General features: G+C 39.1%; 1 protein-coding gene across 3 annotated transcripts in view; it reads right to left on the bottom strand.

Moving 5' to 3' along the window:
• The window catches only part of grin2aa (glutamate receptor, ionotropic, N-methyl D-aspartate 2A, a), a 486150-nt gene that overhangs the window by 152203 nt on the left and 312883 nt on the right, over positions 1-21064 (bottom strand). For all 3 annotated transcript variants that reach the window (XM_061981593.1, XM_061981594.1, XM_061981592.1), the window contains one exon: positions 11396-11510. In XM_061981593.1, coding sequence (XP_061837577.1) covers positions 11396-11510 — 115 coding nt within the window. The remainder of the gene's footprint in view (positions 1-11395; positions 11511-21064) is intronic.

Genomic DNA, 21064 nt, shown 5'->3' with positions numbered 1-21064 from the left:
GAACTGATGAAGCCTACTTGGATGAGCGGCGAAACGTCTTCCAAGACAAACTAAACAGTCCAGTTGTGATCGATTGAATGCCCTGAGATGACAAGTCCTGGATGAATGAGAACCTTCATATACATAATTACTTTTTCAAAATCAGCAACACATTACGTTGCTACATACAACAAAAAATAATCTGGATACTCTCAACACTGGTTATCGAGCCGTAAAACGCTTCGGCAACCTCAAGCACTTTCCACGTTTTTTTAAGATACCGGTATGTACCGTATACCACCATTCAGACTAAAAATACCGCAGTATCAGTTTTGGTTCATATCGCCCAACCCTATATGTTACCTTACAAATACTTGTCAAAGCTGTCCAATGATGTATTGTATCAATAAATATGAGAATGTTTAAAAACTACTGTTTATAAAGATTGTGCTTCACTTTATGTTGATGGTATATAATATGGTTCTAAAAATACGCTTAGATTTTTGGTTTACACTAATTCAAGGGTCAGAGATTTAAGATACATTTTACCGTATTTCATAAAATGTGTTTGTAAGAACCTCAAATGATACATGATAATGGCGGATAATTGGGATGTATGGTTTTCTGGACTCTGTAGACATACCAAAAACAGTGTCATACACTGTAGTAAGATCCAAACTGTGGACTTTTTTGAACTGTTCCAACCCTAAGAAGGTTTTGTTAACCTTTTTTGGTTCTGCTTGACAAAGACAAAAACCATGTAAAGCTAACCTACCTCAGCTTGCACTCACATCCTGAATAAATGGTCCGTCCATGCTGACCGTGCTCTCAAAGGGTGGTTATTGCAAACACACACACACACACGCTCACACGCACACATTTTAACAATGTTCCGCTGCCTGCCTGGAGAGCCGAATGTAGGAAACTAAATTAGCATTTTAATTGTTTTGCTTTGAGTGGTTTTTATCCTTTGACAGGGATTAGCAAGGTTTTCTACACACTGTCAACGGCTCAGTCAGCTGTCGTAGACGCCTCGGTGTGTGTGCGTGTGTGTGTCTGTGCGCGCGCGCGCGTGTGTGTGTGTAGGGGGAAGGACGGATGGCTCGGGAAAGTACACCGGAGTGGCATGTGCATGGTTTCTTGTACTGCGTGTCACCTTCTCTCTCCAGGGAAGAGCCACATTTATCTAACGGTCCCCTCCACAGCTGTTTTGCACTTTACAAGTCACCCCGCGCTCACTGTATACGCTGCCACCCCTGTGACTGCACGTGCTTCTGTTCAAAAGCAAGGTAAAAACTAATGTTTACTAATAGTAGTTTCAGTTTTTAGTGGCGTACAAACTGCACTGCATCGTATTGACAACGCTTGCTAATATTCTCATTCATCAATTTATTCTCAGGGCTTTCAATTGATTGCACCTGAACTGTTCAGTTTATTTAAGAGGATGTTTCTCCTTTCATCAGTTCATGTTCACAGACCTATTAAGAAAGGACACCTCTAGTCTGAAGGCCTGAAACAGGGTCTAACATATTTAATTTGGCATCAAAACAAAGCCAACATCTTCAGACAGGAAACAGAGTGGACCGACACCAGCAGATGACATGGCACCCCAAACCCTCACTGATGGTTTGGGTTGGTTTGGTTTGCATTTCCTTTGGAAATCGAGGTCCCAGAGTCTGGAGGAAGACAGGAGAGGCACAGGATCCACGTTGCCTGAAGTCTAGTGTAAAGTTTCCACCATCAGTGATGGTTTGGGGTGCCATGTCATCTGCTGGTGTCGGTCCACTCTGTTTCCTGAGATCCAGGGTCAACGCAGCCGTCTACCAGCAAGTTTTAGAGCACTTCATGCTTCCTGCTGCTGACTTGCTCTATGGAGATGGAGATTTCAAGTTCCAACAGGACTTGGCGCCTGCACACAGCGCAAAATCTACCTGTGCATGGTTTACGGACCATGGTATTTCTGTTCTAAATTGGCCCGCCAACTCCCCTGACCTTAGCCCCATAGAAAATCTGTGGGGTATTGTGAAAAGGAAGATGCAGAATGCCAGACCCAAAAACGCAGAAGAGTTGAAGGCCACTATCAGAGCAACCTTAAGTAATATTCTAATTTTGTGACACACGGAATTTTGGATTTTCATTTGTTGCCACTTCAAATCATCAAAATTAAATGAAATAAACATTTGAATGCATCAGTCTGTGTGCAATGAATAAATATAATGTACAAGTTACACCTTTTGAATGCAATTACTGAAATAAATCAAGTTTTTCAAAATATTCTAATTTACTGGCTTTTACCTGTATGTACATATTCTGGACAGGTAGGACGGATGGTACGGAAGAGGAGTGAGGGAAGCCATCTATGTCAAGATTGGAAAGCCATCCCTGAACAGAGGAGGTGGTCTGCAACCCCACCTGTCTCCCACATACATCACTGTCCTTTCAACCATTCATAAAAGACCCTCCAATTTAGCCTCCAACAGAAGGTGACCAGAATGCCATTTGTGCCATTTGTTTCCAACTGAATGGGATGTGTACGCGGGGGATTCCGACTATTTTGGACTGGTAGTAGCTGATCCACAGGGATTGTTCTGCCACACAATACCTCAATGCTAACGAGGGGAAATTACACTTCAACAAATCAGCGATAGAGTGATAACCCTTGCATGAATCCACAGCAGATGTTTTCACCTTGACGAAGCAGACCTCACCCAACATTCACATTCAGTTTTCACTCAGTGGGATAAGAACTTGAAAGGGGGAAAGAGTGAGGGGAGTTAACGAAGCAGCTGAAATAATCTGCACTCCTGTCCCCGGCTCCCTCTTGTCCTCCACTTCTCTCTAATTAGAGAAAGAAGGGCTCTCAATCCATGCCCGGAGAGGAAGAGACGGAGAAGTTGCCTGGTTCAACCGGGTACGCCACAGAATGCTGAGTGTCCTGGATGAAGCACTCCATATTACAGTTGTCAGAGAGTGGTGTGGCGTGACACAAAGGCCACCCAGAGGTAACCATGACGAGGCCCGGTGGATTCGTGCAGTATAATATTTTAAAACATGCAAAAAACGATTTAGAACGATTTTGAGTTACATATCTTTTGATATCTATGATTGCAAATCTTCTTGGGCAGCTGGGGGGTTAAACATCACTGTTTTGGTTTCACTTTTTAATGGCTACAAATACATTTTGTTTAATTAAAAATCTGATATTTTGTTTGCAAATACGATTTTTTGGCTACAAAAATTTGATTTATTTTAGACATTTTTTAAACATGGAGAAACATATGTAATTTAAACGATTGTTTTTTAATATGCAAAAAACGATTTCAAACAACTTTGTTTAATTTTAGAATTTTTTTTAAACATGCAAAAAAATATTTAGAACGATTTTGAGTTGCATATCTTTTTTTATGATTGCAAATCTTCTTGGGGGGGGTTAAACATTACTTTTTAATGGCTACAAATAAGTTTTGTTTGATTGAAAATCGGATATTTTGTTTACAAATACGATTTTTTGGCTACAAAAATTTGGTTTCATTTTAGAAATGTTTTAAATGTGGAAAAACAACTATTTTAAATGATTTTGTTTAATTTTAGACATGTTTTGTAGACATGCAAGAAAACGATTTTAAACAATGTTGTTTAATTTAAAAAAAATTTAAACATGCAAAAAAACTATTTATAATGAACAAATCTTTTTTATGATTGCAAATCTTCTTGGGGGGGTGAAAATCACTTTTTTTTTTAACTTTTTAATGGCTACAAATAAGTTTTGTTTGATTGAAAATCGGGTATTTGTTTTGCATATACAATTGTTTTGGCTACAAACATTTGTTTTAATTTTAGACATTTATTAAATGTGCAAAAAAAAAGTGATTTTAAGCAATTTTGTTGAATTTTAGAAATGTTATAAACATGCAAAACCGATTTTAAACGATTTTGTTTAATTTTAGACATTTTTTTAAACATGCAAAAAAAAACAATTTAGAACAAACATATCCAAAGACATGCACCTGGGGATAGGTTGATTGGCAACACTAAATTGGCCCTAGTGTGTGAATGTGAGTGTGAATGTTGTCTGTCTATCTGTGTTGGCCCTGCGATAAGGGGGCGACTTGTCCAGGGTGTACCCCGCCTTCTGCCCGATTGTAGCTGAGATAGGCTCCAGCGCCCCCCGCAACCCCAAAAGGGAATAAGCGGTAGAAAATGGATGGATGGATATTTTTTTTTATGATTGCAAATCTTCTTGGGCGGGGGGTGACACTCCCTTTTTGGTTTCACTTTTTAATGGCTACAAATAGGTTTTGCTTGACTGAAAATTTAATATTTGTTTTGCATATACGATTTTTGGGCCACACAAATTTGGTTTAATTTCAGACATTGTTTAAACGTACAAAAAAAAACAATTTTAAGCAATTTTGTTGAATTTTAGACATTTTTAAACATGCAAAAAAACTGTTTTAAACATTTTTTTTTAAATTTTAGAAATGTTTTTAAACATGCAAAAAAATGATTTTGAGTTACAAATCTTTTTTTATGATTGCAAATCTTTTTTGGGCTGGGGTTTAACATGACCGTTTTGGTTTCCCTTTATCATGGCTACAAATTGGGTTTTGGGGGTTTAGAGAAAGTCATTTTGGTTACAATTTTCTTTGGTTGTTAATCTTTTTTGGGAGGTCACACATCTTTTTGTGTTGCATATGTTCCTTTATTATGATTGGAAATCTTTTTTGGAGTTGGTTACATAAAAAGACACACATTTCCCTCCATATTAAATAATTGAATCTCCTCCGCCATTTCGTATTTCCCTGACTTCCCCTTCTCTTCGGCGGCACCCTCCGCCTCGTTGGACCCCCACAAACGCACCCTCAGCCACGGGTGAACAAGAGAGCAGGAAGGACGCAAGAATAGGGAAAAGAAGAGGTCACGACACTTTTCACCGTGCACCTTCTGTACGCGCCTCTCGCTGGGAGATTAAACGCGGTGGCAATTTGCATGATGGGAGAATGAGTCCCTAATAGCGTGGAGAAAAGCGTTCAGTCATAAAACAGTATCTGTCACTTCTGTCAGACAAAATTATGTCGAGCTCTCCCTCTCCTGCACTCGCTCTGCTCGTGTGTGCACGCTCGTTTGTGCGTTCTTGTGTGCAAAAGTGTGAAAACAAATCGGAGCAGGGAGAAACATTTCAACCCAGGAAGATTGTGTTGGTTAATAAAGGGTTGGATTATAAATGCGTGTCGGAGGTTTTTGCATGCGTGTGTGCCATTTTTTGAAGCAGCAATAATGACACTGTCTCCAATAAAGCAATTGTTTTTATTGCTGTTATTGTAGAAAATATTGTTATTATGAAGGTCCATCCATCCATCCATTTTCTACCGCTTGTCCCTTTTGGGGTCGCGGGGGGTGCTGGAGACTATCTCAGCTGCATTCGGGCGGAAGGCGTCGTACACCCTGGACAAGTCGCCACCTCATCACAGGGCCAACACAGATAGACAGACAACATTCACACTCACATTCACACACTAGGGCCAATTTAGTGTTGCCAATCAACCTATCCCCAGGTGCATGTCTTTGGAGGTGGGAGGGGCCTATCCCCAGGTGCATGTTTTTGGAGGCGGGAGGAAGCCGGAGGTATTCACTTAAAATGTGGTTGAATGGTTTGTGTTGCATAAACTAACAACTGTATTAGTTATTTTTGGGGTGAAAAACGGTTATTTTGGTTGCAATTTTTAATTTTTTTTAAGACTACATTTAAAAAGAAAAATTAAAATCTGATAGTTTTTTGGTTACAAATATTTTGTTTTATTTAAAATTGGCTAATTGCTGACTGGCAACTAGTGTGCTAATTTCTAGCTGTCAACTAGTGTGATAATTGCTAGCTGGCAGATAGCATAACAATCGCTATCCTGCAACTCGTGTGCTAAATGCTAGCTGCCAATGAGTGTGCTAATTGATAACTGGTAACTAGCGTGCAAATTGCCAGCTGGCGGCTATTGTGCTAACTACTGACTAAAAACTAGTATGCTCATCACGATACTAATCGCCATACTAATCACCATCTGACAACTGGTTTGCTAATTGATAACTGGCAACTAGTGTGCTAATCGCTAGCTGTCAAATAGGGTGATAATCCCTAGCTGACAACTAGTGTGCTAATCGCTAGCTGTCAAATAGTGTGATAATCCCTAGCTGACAACTAGTGTGCTAATTGCTAGCTGGCAACTAGTGTGCTAATCACTAGATGGCACCTGGTGTGCTAAATGCTAGCTGACAACTAGTGCGCTAATTGCGAACTGGTAACTAGCCGGAAAATTGTCAACAGGCAGATATTGTGCTAACTACTAACTAACAATTAGTGTGCTAATTGCTAGCTGTCAACTAGTGTGATGACTGCTAGCTGGCAGATAGCATACTAGTTGTGAGCTGACAACTAGTGTGCTAATTGCTAATTGGTAACTAGAGTTCAGATTGCCAGCTGGCAGCTATTGTGGACATATGTGCAGGTGTGTCCAACACACAAGTTAACTTTCGGTTTCGATCTCTCTGGTATTGCTTTACTCTTTCGTATAGAATAAATCGTCAATCTAACTACCTGTCATATATTTTGTGGAACATGTCGTCTCATCTTTCACTTCCTGTTCCTCAAACACGTTTGCTCTCCTTTTCTGCCTCCATCACTCGCTCATTGCTCTGCCCGCTCCACCTATGGCCCCCGAGGGAAACCTGCCATATTTTCAGCACAGAACCATCATTTTGTGTGCTCTTTATGGATTTCTATCTGTGGATCACGGCTCAATTCTATCTTTGAGTCCTGGTGCGCAGGGTGGGAAGGACGCACCAGGACGAGACCGGCGAGAGCCAGCACCCAATTATGGTTCTTCTCTTGTTAAAGCCAGTGTGAAAGTGCACAGTCCGGCAAACCGGAGAACTAAAAAGGACGGACGGGTGAGTGGAGAAAATACGCACATGTGTGAGCAGTTAAAGGAGCACACCTCCAGTTACGGCTGAAGACTAACATTCGAATCGCAACTCTTATTCATCCCGATTCTTAATCGATGTATTAGTTTCAACTATCGATTAAATCTGTATTTATATTATCGTGTGAATGCTCCAAAGCATTCACACATATGCTTTTCTACACCAAAATTCATCTATTTATTAATCTTTGTCGACTTCTTCTTCTCCAGATTTTGGCGTGCTCTACCTTCCACATTTTTCACCCGATTCAAACCGTTCCAACTTTAAACAGTTCAGTCTAGACTTAGACTTAGACTTAGACAAACTTTAATGATCCACAAGGGAAATTGTTCAACACAGTAGCTCAGTTACAATGATGGAAAGTGTAAGGATGGAAAGGACAATGCAGGTATAAATAGACTAATATAGCGATAAAAAATCTAACATATATACGGATATATACATAATATGTGTACAGAATAATATATATACAGATATATTATATTATGTCTATACAGATATATTATATTATTATTATTATTATTCCTATTCAGGAATTGCGGGCTTTCTCTTGACAAATTCCCAGATTTCCCTGAATTCCAGGTTTTCCGGGACATTTTTCCCCATTCAAAATTAATTGGCATCTTTCAAACTTCCACCATTTCCACATTTTTCAACCGATTAAAACCATTCCACCTTCAACACATTCCACTCATCCTGGACATTCAAACTATAATTTTTTCAGGTTAAAATATAATTCCAGGAAGTCCCAGAATTCCCGTTTTTTCAAACCCTTTTTTGACCCTTTTTCTGGCGACTACTCCTTCCACATTTTTCAATCCACTTCAACCGTTCCATCATCAAAACATTCCTCTTAATCAGGACAAAAAACTAAGTTGTTTTTTGAGCTGGAAAAATTCCTAGTTTTCCCGAAATTCCAGGAATGCCGTAATACCATTTGTCAATTAAAAATGTTCCTACTTCAATATTTCTCGACCGATTAGAAAATTCCAACACCAACCATTTCAACTCATTCAGAACATTCAAGGTTTTTTTTTACCATTTTCCAAAAAATTCCCGCTTTTCCCGGAAATCCCAATGTTGGGGGAAATTCCCATTGAAATCAATGGGACAATCTTCAAAGTTCCACAATTCCCACATTTTTCATCTGGTTCAAACTTGTTCCAGCTTCAAAATATTCAACCTGTTTAGGAATTGTGTGCTCTACTTCAACAATTATTTTTTTTAAATTCCAGGATTTCAGTTCAACGTCAGCATTGGAGCATTCACACGCAATTCCTTAAGGAATTGCCTCATCTAGTTATTGGTTTTATAAGAAACTATTTTTAAAAATACATTTTTAGGTAACCAGAAAGTGCTTTTCTAACTTAAAGTTTCATTATAATTATTATACAAAATAATAATGCATGGCCACTAAATTTGAGAAGAAAATAATTATTTCCCATATATAAGCCGCACTGGATTATAAACCGCAGAGATATATGTTGTGAAATGAGTTATTTACACAGAAATATTTTGTAAATATTTATTTACATACCTTAATTGTTTCACGTAACACGGCAGTAAAACAGCTGATCAAACAAAACAGAAGTCTTTGTCATGGACCCACTAGCCGCGCAAGCTAGCTCTCCAATCAGCTAAACAGACTCAATAACTCCACAGTGACGTTTTGGTGAATTTACTGAGGAATTTGTGAAACTGAAACAATACGAAAAGGATAATGCTAACACAGACACTCGTAAACTTGTTAGCATATTAGCTAATGATAACGACGCCAGCTTCATTACGGTACGGTAGCACGTACAAATATGCGTGAAAACACTCCTACAGACGTCACACACGGGACGGTTTAGTAAGTAAGAATTGTTTTAGTTATATTGTAAAACTTACAGATGTTGCTTGGAGTGATGCATGAAGAATCCATTTGAGTAGAAACGCTATGGACGGTTTGACTTTCGGTTCAAAAACAGGAAGTACATTTTCAACCCGCAACACCTGCAGCGGGCGAACTCATCCAAAAAGATGGCGCCGTGGCACAAACAATAACACGCCTTTTCAGTGTCTTTTCTTGGGTTTACTGAACACAAAACATTGAAGAAAAATCCACAAAAAGGAAAGAAAAGGACGGAATGTGGAGAAAGAAGAAAAAAGGATGGCAGTAAATAAAACGTGATTCAAGAAGAAGAAGAAGAAGACTGAAGGCACAAAGGAAGGGTGGATGAGAGGGACTAGTGAAAAAACGCAAGGGGAAAAGAGGAGAAGAATTACAAGTTCAAGAAGACACGGCCATTGATTATTGATTTGTGTTCATCCTCATCTTCCTCAGGCAACTTTTTGTCTCAAGAGTTTTCATTCTTCCTCGAAGTGTGAAGTACTTCATATGAAACATTAAAGGCATGGAGGAAGCAGTGAGACATACAGGAAGTAACAAGATGCATGATGGGACTTATTTCATGTCCATGACTTACAACTTAAATGTGATGTATTATATACAGTGCAACCTACCTTGTTGTTACGCAATACTAAAGCATTACAATATCACAGGATAGTGCCACTAATCACTAGCTGGCAATTAGTGTTTTAATTGCTAAATGGCAAATAGTGTGCCAATCGCTAGCTGGCAACTAGCGCACAAATCATTAGCTGGCAACTAGTGTGCTGACCGCTAGCAAGCAGTAAGTGTGTTAGTCACCAACTGGCAAATAGCGTGCTAATTTTCCAATGGCAATTAGTGCGCCAATCGCTACCGGGCAGCTAGCATGATAATGTTAGCTAGCCTCTAGCACAATGAACGCTATGTGGCAACTAGTGTGCTAATTGCTAGCTGGAAACCAGTGCGCAATTTGATAGCTGGCAAATAGCGTACTAATCACTAGGTGGCCACCAGTGCGCCAATTGCCAGCTATAGTGCTAATTACTGACTTACAATTAGTGTGCTAACTGCTAGCTGGCAATTAGTGTGCTGATTGCTAGCTGGCAGATGCTTAATAATCACGAGCTGGCAACTAGTGTGCTAATTGATAGCTGCCAACTAGTGCGCTAATTGCTAACTGGTAATTAGCTTGCAAATTGCCAGCCGGCAGCTATTGTGCTAATTACTAACTAACAACTAGTGTGCTAATTGCTAGCCGGCATATTACATACTAATCACTAGCTGAAAACTGTTTTGCTAATTGCTAACAGGCAACTAGTGTGCTAATTGCTAGCTGGCTATTAGTGTGATCATTTCTAACTAGCATTTAGTGTGCTAATCGCCAGCTGGCAGATAGCATACTAATTGTGAGATGACAACGAGTGTGCTAATTGCTATCTGGTAACTAGCGTGCATATTGCCAGCTGGCAGCTATTGTGCTAATAACTGATTTACAACTAGTGTGCTGATCGCTATCTGCCAAATAGTCTGCTAAATGCTAGCTGACAACTAGTACGCTAATTTCTAACTGGTACTAGCGTGCAAATTGCCAGCTGGCGGCTATTGTGTTAACTACTAACTAACAACGAGTGTGCTAATAGCTAGCTAGAAACTAGTGTGCTAATTGCTAACTGGCAATGTGTGTGCTAATTGCTATCTGGTAACTAGTGTGCTAATTTCTAACTGTCAACTAGTGTGCTAATTGCTACCTGGCAGGTAGCATTCTAATTGCTAACTGGCAGATAGCATACCAATTGTGAGCTGACGACTAGTGTGCTAATTGCTCATTTGTAACTAGCATGCAAATTGGCAGCTGGCTGCTATTGTGCTGATTGCTAGCTGGCAACTAGTGTGCCAATCGCTAGCTAGCAACTAGAATGCTGATTGCCAGCTGTCAACTTGTGGGCTAATCGTCAGCTGGCAGTTGGGGCCACCAATAGCTAGGTCGCTCCTAAAGTGCTAATCGCTAGCTACCCTAAATGCGAGCATGAATACAGTAAGACAGTTAGTTCTTCATGTTTTACAGTAAGTAGGGTGGCCATTTGTAGAACATTTGTAGAGGAATATAAAAATGTGTCATCCACCATAAATGTCACGACGTGTGTAGACCCCCGAGGGAGCACAGACTCCCCGTTGAAGACCTCCACGTCGGCGCACCTCTCACCTTAACGAGCTCAAGACATCCTGACGGCAAACGAGCGCATCGACCGCTTAAGCGTCGCTAAGCGCTAACGGCGAGGTTGCCGACGTTTCGCTGCGTTTCGCTTCCCCTGCAAAAGATCCCCTGAGATTACTTGTCAATCAAACACGCTGCCGAGGCCTTTTTTCCTCGCGCTTTCTGAAGGTGGCGATAGCTGCAGATGGCATCTGCTCATACAAGAAACACAGTCATGATGAGGAGAACATGGACACGTGAAACATGGCGCCAGAAGGAATGCAGAGGAATTAGAAACATTCAGAAGGCTTCAAACTGATACAACGAGGACTACGATATCAGTGCTGGCGATCCGGTCGGAGGCAAACGAGTCCTACCTTCTCCCACTCTCGCTCCTTGTTGAGAACAATGACCACCAGCTTTGGACGTTCTTGGTACCCGTCTTCCGTGAAGGACAAGTCTCGGCCTTCCCACGTCACGTTCATCATGTACCTGAAGGACACAAATAAATAATATACAAATAGTCAGGAGTCTGACAGCGGTCATTTTGTTGCCATCTGGTGGCCAATGAATATATCTCAACCATTAATTATACTTGCAAGAAAATCAGCACACTGTGTACTTATAAGGCCCAATCCAAACAACCTTCCCTAGTCATCGTGCAGAAAAAAACAGTCAACAAACATCTTGCTCATTGAACTTTGTGGATATTATCAAAAACGGCCAATCAACATAACAAAACGTTGAACTCGATCAGGAATCGTGAGCTCCTGAAAAAAAAAAAAAATCCCAGATTACCCAGAATTTTTGGTTTTCCGGGTTATTTTTGCGATTAAAAATGCATGGTCATTTTTTGAACTTGCACAACTCCCACATTTCTCACCTGGTTCAACCGTTCCACCATCCACACACTCCACTCACTTTGGACAATCAAAGGACCATTTTCTAAATTCAAAATATTCCAGGAATTCCCGATTTTCCAAAGCTCTATTTTCACCTATTCCTGGAAAATTTTCACAGTCCACATTTTTTAACCGTTTTTGACTTCTCACCTTCAAAACATTCCTCTTAATTGGGACAATAAAAGTACCATTTTTATTTTCCTACAAATTCCCGGTTCTCCCGAAATTCCAGGAATTCGGAAATACCCCTTTTCAATTCAAACTGTTACTACGTCAACATTTTTCAACCGATTCCAAAAATTCCAACATCAACCCATTCATATCATTTAGGACAATTGGTGTATTACCTATGTTTAAAAAAATATTGTTTTTCCCCGAAATTTCCAGGAAATTCCCATTTAAATGAATGGACATAATCATAGTTCTAGAATGCCCAAAATTATCCAAAATGTTGCATCATTTTTTACCCGATTCCGACCTTTCAGGCGTCCACCCACACTACTCTTCACATATTTCGAAAGCAAAACATGTTGTCCATTTCTCAGAAGTCCCGGTTTTCTAGTAATTTTCTCCCCATTGACAATGAACAGGAAACACAAACGACTGCATATACCACATTTCTCATCCAATTTGAGCCGTTACAACATCCACACACTCCACTCACCTTGGACAATCAAACTACAATTTTCCAAGTTAAAAAAATTCCAGGAATTCCCAGAATTTACGGTTTTCCAAAGCCCTATTTTCACCTCTTCCTGGAAAGTTTTCACGGTCCACATTTTTCGAACCGTTTTTGACTACTCACCTTCAAAACATTCCTCTTAATTGGGACAACAAAACTGAAATGTTTCTTTTAGTAAAAATTCCCGGTTCTCCAGAAATTCCAGGAATTCCGAAATACCCATTCTCAATTCAAACTGTTACTACGTCAACATTTTTCAACCGATTCCAAAAATTTCAACACCAACCCATTCATATCATCTAGGACAATTGGTGTATTACCTATGTTCTCAAAAATTATTGTTAATCCCGAAATTTCCAGGACATTCCTATTTATATGAATTGACATTATTATAGTTCTTCAATGCGCCAAATTTTCGAAAATGTTGCATAATTTTTTACCCAATTCCGACCTTTAGCCATCCACCCACACTGTTTTTCACATATATTGAACGCAAAACATGTTGTCCATTTCCCAAAAATCTCGGTTTTCCGGTAATTTTCTCCGCATTGGCAATGAATGGGAATCATACAAACTACTGCATATCCCATATATCTCATTCTATTTGAACCACTCCAACATCCACACACTCCACTCATCTTGGACAATCAAACTACCATTTTCCAAATTCAAAAGATTCCATGAAGTCCCAGAATTCCCGGTTTTCCAAAGCCCTATTTTCACCTTTTTCTGGAAAGTTTTGACAATCCACACTTTTTGAACCGTTTTTGACTACTCACCTTCAAAACATTCCTCTTAATTGAGACAACAAAATTTCCATTTTTCTTTTCGTACACATTTCCTGGTTCTCCCTAAATTCCAAGAAATTCGGAAATACCCATTCTCAATTCAAACTGTTACCACATCAACATTTTTCAACCGATTCCAACAATTTAGACACCCACCCATTCATATCATCTAGGACAATTGGTGTATTACCTATGTTCTCAAAAAATATTGTTTAACTCGAAATTTCCAGGACATTCCCATTTAAACGAATTGACATTATTATTGTTCTACAATGCCCCAAATTTTCTAAAATGTTGCATCATTTTTTATCCGATTCCGACCTTTCAGCCGTCCACCCACACTACTCTTCACGTATATTAAACGCAAAACATGTTGTCCATTTCCCCAAATTCCCGATTTTCTGGTAATTTTCTCCGCATTGGCAATGAATGGGAAACATACCAACGACTGCATATCCCACATCTCTCATTCGATTCGAACCACTCCAACATCCACACACACCACTCATCTTGGACAATCAAACTACCATTTTCCAAGTTCAAAAGATTCCAGGAAGTCTCAGAATTTCCGGTTTTCCAAAGCCCTATTTTCACCTCTTACTGGAAAGTTTTGACAATCCACACTTTTTGAACCGTTTTTGACTACTCACCTTTAAAAACATTCCTCCTAATTGAGACAACAAAATTTCCATTTTTCTTTTTCGTCCAAATTTCCTGGTTCTCCCTAAATTCCAAGGAATTTGGAAATACTCATTCTCAATTCAAACTGTTACTACGTCAACATTTTTCAACCGATTCCAAACATTTCAACACTGACCCATTCATATCATCTAGGACAATTGTTGTACTACCTATGTTTTAAAAAAATCTTGTTTTTTCCTGAAATTTCCAAGAAATTACCATTTAAATGAATGGACATAATCATAGTTCATGTACATAGTGTATATACCCCCCCATTTTTTGTATATATTGTTTTTCAAATCACCTGACATGTGTACTGTGTGTATCTACATAATTTATAAACACATTTTTAAAGTAATTTTATATATACATGTTACAGGTTATAAATCTTTTATTATTGAATGTATCAAATGTGATGAATATTTAATGGACCACAATGGAAACAAGCCTTTTGGCTTTTTGTGCCATCCATTTGCCTTTTTAAACCCTTACATGGATTCAATTCTTTAAGATGTCAATAAACTTCCCAATCAACCAATCAAAAAGTTCTCCAATGCCCAAAATTCTTAAAAATGTTGGATCATTTTTTACCCGATTCCGACCTTTGAGCCGTCCACTCACACTGTTCTTCACATATATCGAACGCAAAACATGTTGTCCATTTCCCCAAATTCCTGGTTGTCCGGTAATTTTCTCCCCATTGACAATGAATAGGAAACATACAAACGATTGCATATCCCACATCCCTCATCCGATTTGAACCGTTCCAATATCCACACACTCCACTCACCTTGGACAATCAAACTTCCAAATTCCAAGTTCAAAACATTCCAGGAATTCCCAGAATTCCCGGTGTTCCAAAGCCCTATTTTCACCTCTTCCTGGAAAGTTTTCACGGTCCACATTTTTCGAAGTGTATTTGACTACTCACCTTCAAAAAAATCCTCTTAATTGGGACAACAAAACTACCATTTTTCTTTTCCTACAAATTCCAGGAATTCCAAAATACCCATTCTCAATTCAGACTGTTACTACGTTGACATTTTTCAACCGATTCCAAACATTTCAACACCCACCCATTCATATCATCTAGGACAATTGTTGTATTACGTTTTTGTTAATTATTGTTTTGCCTTAAAGTTCCAGGAAATTCCCATTTAAGTGATTTGACATGATCATAGTTCCACAATGCCCAAAATTCTCCAAAATATTGCATCATTTTTTACCTTTCAGCCATCCACCCACACTGTTCTTCACATATATCAAACGCAAAACATGTTGTCCATTTCCCCAAATTCACGGTTTCCTGGTAATTTTCTCCCCATTGACAATGAACAGGAAACATACAAATGACTGCATATCCCACATCTCTCACTCGATTTGATCCGTTCCAACATCCACACACTCCACTCACCCTGGACATTCAAGCCAGCATATTTCCTGGTTCTGAAAATTCCCTAACTGCCCGGAATTACCAGGAATTTCCCTCCCATTGAAAATGAATGGGCAATATACAAACCTCTCCATATCCCACATTTCTCAACCGATTCGAACCGTTCCAACATCCACACACTCCACTCACCCTGGATATTCAAGCATTTCAGTTCCACTCACGCGTATCGGCGGTTGGGCCACTCGCACACGTAGGGCATGCATACACAATTCCTACCAGAATTGCAAATTCTAGTGTTATTTATGTATTTTTTATAAGTAGTATTTTTAGAATATGCTTCGGGCCGTTAATAGCCCGCATTATTTAAAAATATCCCGCTAGTTCCTTCAACGTTGTGTGAGAACTGTGACAGGATAGAAATGAGTACGAAAAAGTAGAAGCGGTGTGATTTTTTTATTTTTTATTTATTATTTTGTAATTTTTTATGTGTAAGCGTCTTTGAGTGCCTTTTAAAAGCGCTATATAACTAAAATGAATGATGATTATTAATACCCCATACAGTGGCTGTAATGAGTGAGCCACATGGCAGCTTCCATTAGCCAAGATGGAGGGCGATGGGAAGATATTCTTGGATGTACAGAGACCTCCGCATTAATCATGGCAACTCTTCCTCACTCGCCCTCTCTTACTCCATCTGTCAGGGCGCGGAAACGTAATATAGAACATGAAAACACGTGCCGAGTCTTTGGAAGGTCATAAATATAATGCTGAGCATCAAACCCAGCTATCTGGGGAAAAAAAGTATAATCTGATATCAGAGATGGGCGATACGGCTTAAAATCTTTACCACAATTTATGTTGCAGCCTACGGCGATGGAGATATGATGCATTTTTGCCTCATTCCTGTGAGAATCCTGCGTGTGACTGAAGCATTAAGGAGTGGGGGTCGGTTCGTTTATCCAAGAAGCGCTGCAGTGTGCTTGAACAACCACCAGGTCGCGTCTGTGAGCAGATAATACTGTATCATCGCTTCCTCTTTCAGACTTATCAGGTCTTCACTTCGCATTCTTCACCGATGCAGGCAAAAGCTAATCCAGACTGACTGTATATCACGCTATATTTTTTGGCATTTGAATTGTAATAAAACTAGAGGTATTTCATATACTGCGTATTGATTTTTATATGCATTACTTACGGTTGTAATATTTACTCAAAACTAGTATCTGAGATAGGCTCCAGCACCCCCCGCGACCCCAAAAGGGACACGCGGTAGAAAATGGATGGATGGATGGATTATTAATCTACTTCCGGACGATAATCCACTTTTTTTTCCTAAACTTTGAACCCCTGCGACTTGTAAAACGGTACAGCTAACTAATGAATTAGTCTTCTCTGACGACCATAATGCAAACAGTAAAAAAAAAAACACAATAAAAACAAGCAAATACAATTAAAAGGTGTGTTATTGTGTGTGCTACTGCGCCATCTTTTGGACGAGTTTGTTTACTACAGGTGTTGCGGGTTGAAAATGTACTTCTTGTTTTAATGCTTTGAACCGGAAGTAAAACTGTCGATTTCTGCTCATATGGAATCTTCATTCAACAGCCCAAGCAACGTTTGTAGGTTTTACAATATAACAATTTTTTTTTTACTCACTAAAGCGTCCCATGTGTGATGTCTGTAGGAGTGTCTTCATGCATATTTGTACGTTTTCTACACTTATAAAACGGTGCAGCTAATTTATGAATGTTTATTCTATCCATCTATCCATCCATCCATCCATTGTCTACCGCTTGTCCCTTTTGGGGGCGCAGGGCGTGCTGGAGCCTATCTCAGCTGCATTCGGGCAGAAGGCGGGGTACACCCTGGACAAGTCGCCACCTCATCGCAGGGCCAACTCAGATAGACAGACAACATTCACCCTCACATTCACACACTAGGGCCAATTTTAGTGTTGCCAATATATATAATATATATATATATGTATATATATATATATATATATATATGTATATATATATATATATATATATATATATATATATATATATATATATATATATATTAAAAAAAAAAAACAAGCAGACACATTGAATAGGTGTGGCATTGTTTGTGCTATGGCGCCATCTTTTGGACGAGTTTGCTTACAGCAGGTGCTTGCAGATTCCTTTAATTTAGTGCTTTCAACCGGAAGTAGAAGTGTTGTTCTGTTTTATAGTCGTCTAAAGCGTTTCGACTTGTATGGTTTCTTCATTTATCACTCCAAACAACATTTTGTAAGTTTTACAATATAACTAAAACAATTATTACTTACTGAAGTGTCCCATGTGTGATGTCTGTAGGAGTGTTTTAATGCATATTTGTACGTGCTATCGTAACGTAATCAAGCTAGCGTAGTTAACATTAGTTTAATATGCTAACACATTTACGAGTGTATGTGTTAGTATTATTAACTTACAATGGCATTCTTTTTGTATTGTTCCAGTTTCACAAATTCCTCAGTAAATTTACCAAAACGTCACCGTGGAGTCACATTGGAGAGCTAACTTGCGCAGCCAGTGGGTTCATGACGATGACTTCTGTTTTATTTGATCATCCGTTTTACTGCCATGTTACATGGAAACAATTCAGGTAGGTAAATAAATATTTACAAAATATATTTGTGTAAATAACTAATTTCACAATGCATCTATCTGCAACTTATAGTCCGGTGCGGCTTATTAATTAAAATGATTTGTTTTCCCTGTAATTTAGTGGGTGTGGCTTGTATACCGATGCGCTCTATAGTCCAGAAAATATGGTAATGTGCATAATTTAGTTGGCAGTATTTTATGGGCAGTATCGGCCGTACCAATACTGATACTTTTTTTTAAGATCAATTGGTTATATAATTTTTTTATCACAATTATAAACTACAAAAAAAAAGCTGACAAAAGATAAAGAAATCTAGATTTTAGGAAAAAAATACTAAAAACTAGTAAAATTATCTGTCCATGCAGCTAATTAATTTTACGTCATAAGACATCCTAAATAAAGATTTGTATATTCAGAAATGAGCTGGATTTTGAAGTGAAATTTAAATTTGTATTATGAAAACAAGCTTTTATCAACTGACAATTGTTGAATTAAGCATCCTTGGGATGTTGCAGGATCTCTAAACAAGATGTTCTATGTGGGGAAAAAACTAAATATCTTGTTTGAAGTGTCATTTCCTTGATTTCAACAGTTTTAAATGAGAAAAAACACACTATAAACATTCATGCTGAATTCAAGATTATGATGTAAACAAAAAAATAGTCAATAACTCCATCCATCCATCCATTTTCTACCGCTTATTCCCTTTGGGGTCGCGGGGGGCGCTGGAGCCTATCTCAGCTACAATCGGGCGGAAGGCGGGGTACACCCTGGACAAGTCGCCACCTCATCGCAGGGCCAACACAGATAGACAGACAACATTCACACTCACATCCACACACTAGGGCCAATTTAGTGTTGCCAATCAACTTATCCCCAGGTGCATGTCTTTGGAAGTGGGAGGAAGCCGGAGTACCCGGAGGGAACCCACGCAGTCACGGGGAGGACATGCAAACTCCACACAGAAAGATCCCGAGCCCGGGATTGAACCCAAGACTACTCAGGACCTTCGTATTGTGAGGCAGATGCACTAACCCCTCTGCCACCGTGAAGCCCATATATATATATATATATATATATATATATATATATATATGTGTATATATGTATATATATATATATATATATATATATGTATATATATATATATATATATATATATATATATATATATATATATATATATATATATATATATATATGTATATATATATATATATATATATATATATATATATATATATAGAAATATATATATATATATATATATATATATATATATATATATATGTATATGTATATATATATATATATATATATATATATATATGTATATATATATATATATATATATATATATATATATACATATATATATATACACATATATATATATATATATATATATATATATATATATATATATATATATATATATATATATATATATATATATATATATATATATATATACCCAGGTCCCAGCAGCATACCTTACAGATAGTATACCTTACAAAGTGTACAAGAAATGCCCTAAGTTCCTACACAGGCTGTGGAAGCTTATGCGAGTGATATGGGCCAAAGGAACCGTACCAACAAGCTGGAGAAGGGCAGAAGGGTGCTTTGTGCCGAAAGAACGGGGATCCACACAGATCAGCCTGTTCCGAACCATTTCCTTGCTCAGTGTGGAGGGGAAAATCTTCTTTTCAGTGCTGGCCAAAAGAATGAGCTCCTTCATGACCCGGAATGGATATATTGACACCTCTATTCAGAAGGGCGGTATCGATGGGTTCTCCGGGTGCCTGGAGCATACAGGGGTCCTCAGCCAACTTATCCAAGAAGCAAAGAAGAAGAAAGGCAACCTAACTGTAGTCTGGCTTGATTTTGCTAATGCATATGGGTCAATTCCCCATAACGTGATCCAAGTGGCTATGGACCATTACCACATCCCACATCACATCCAGGGGATGATCACCAGCTACCTGGGAGACATCAAGCTACGATTCAAAGCAGCCATGTTCACAACAAAATGGCAGCCAGTGGAGAAAGGAATAGTGACAGGGTGCACCATCTCCCCCATCTTGTTTGTCATGGGAATGAACCTGATCATCTCTGCAGCGATCATAAAGTCAAGAGGACCAAAGACTGCAGCAGGAAGCCAACAACCAGCAATCAGGGCATTCATGGATGATCTTACCGTGATAACACCAACTCACGTGCAGGCAAGATGGGTCCTGGCGTAACTGGATCGTAAGGCTACTTGGGCAAAGATGATCTTCAAGCCCAAGAAATCAAGGTGTCTGGTGATCCAAAAGGGAAAAACAACGGGAAAGTTCAAGCTGCTTGTTCAGGGGGAAACAATCCCGAACATCCAGGGGAACCCTATTAAATGCCTTGGAAAGTGGTATGATGATTCCATGACAGATAAGAACAGCATCTCCAGCACCGAAAATCAAGGTGAAGAATGGTTGAAAAAGATTGACGAGTCTGGTCTGCCTGGGAAATACAAGTGCTGGATCTACCAGCATGGCCTACTCCAAAGACGTATGTGGCTTCTCACCGTGTACGAAGTGGCCATAACAACAGTTGAAGGGTTGGAGAGGAAGTTCAACAAGCATCTTCGTAAATGGTTGGGAATACCCCCAAGCTTTACATCTACGGGGCTCTACATAAGGTCGGGTCAGCTCCAGCTTCCCCTGTCTTCAGTTGTGGAGGAGTTTAAAGTCGCAAAATGCAGACTTTCCCTGACGTATAGGGACTCCCAAGATCAACTTATCAGGGAAGCTGGAATAAGAACTAGATCTGGCAGGAAGTGGGCCGCCAGCACTGCTGTTACCCAGGCAGAATCATCTCTCAGGACCAAAGATACCATCTACCTGTCTTCCCTTGCACTGGAAGACAGGGTCTAGGAACATCACATTTCCAGCAGTGGTCCAAGGCCACTCCCAGGGAAAAGAGGACCATGA

Source organism: Nerophis lumbriciformis, linkage group LG24 (assembly GCF_033978685.3).
Source record: "Nerophis lumbriciformis linkage group LG24, RoL_Nlum_v2.1, whole genome shotgun sequence".
Taxonomy (NCBI): Eukaryota; Metazoa; Chordata; class Actinopteri; order Syngnathiformes; family Syngnathidae; genus Nerophis; species Nerophis lumbriciformis.
Note: the sequence above shows the minus strand (reverse complement) of the source record. Positions and strands in the feature narration are given on the sequence as shown.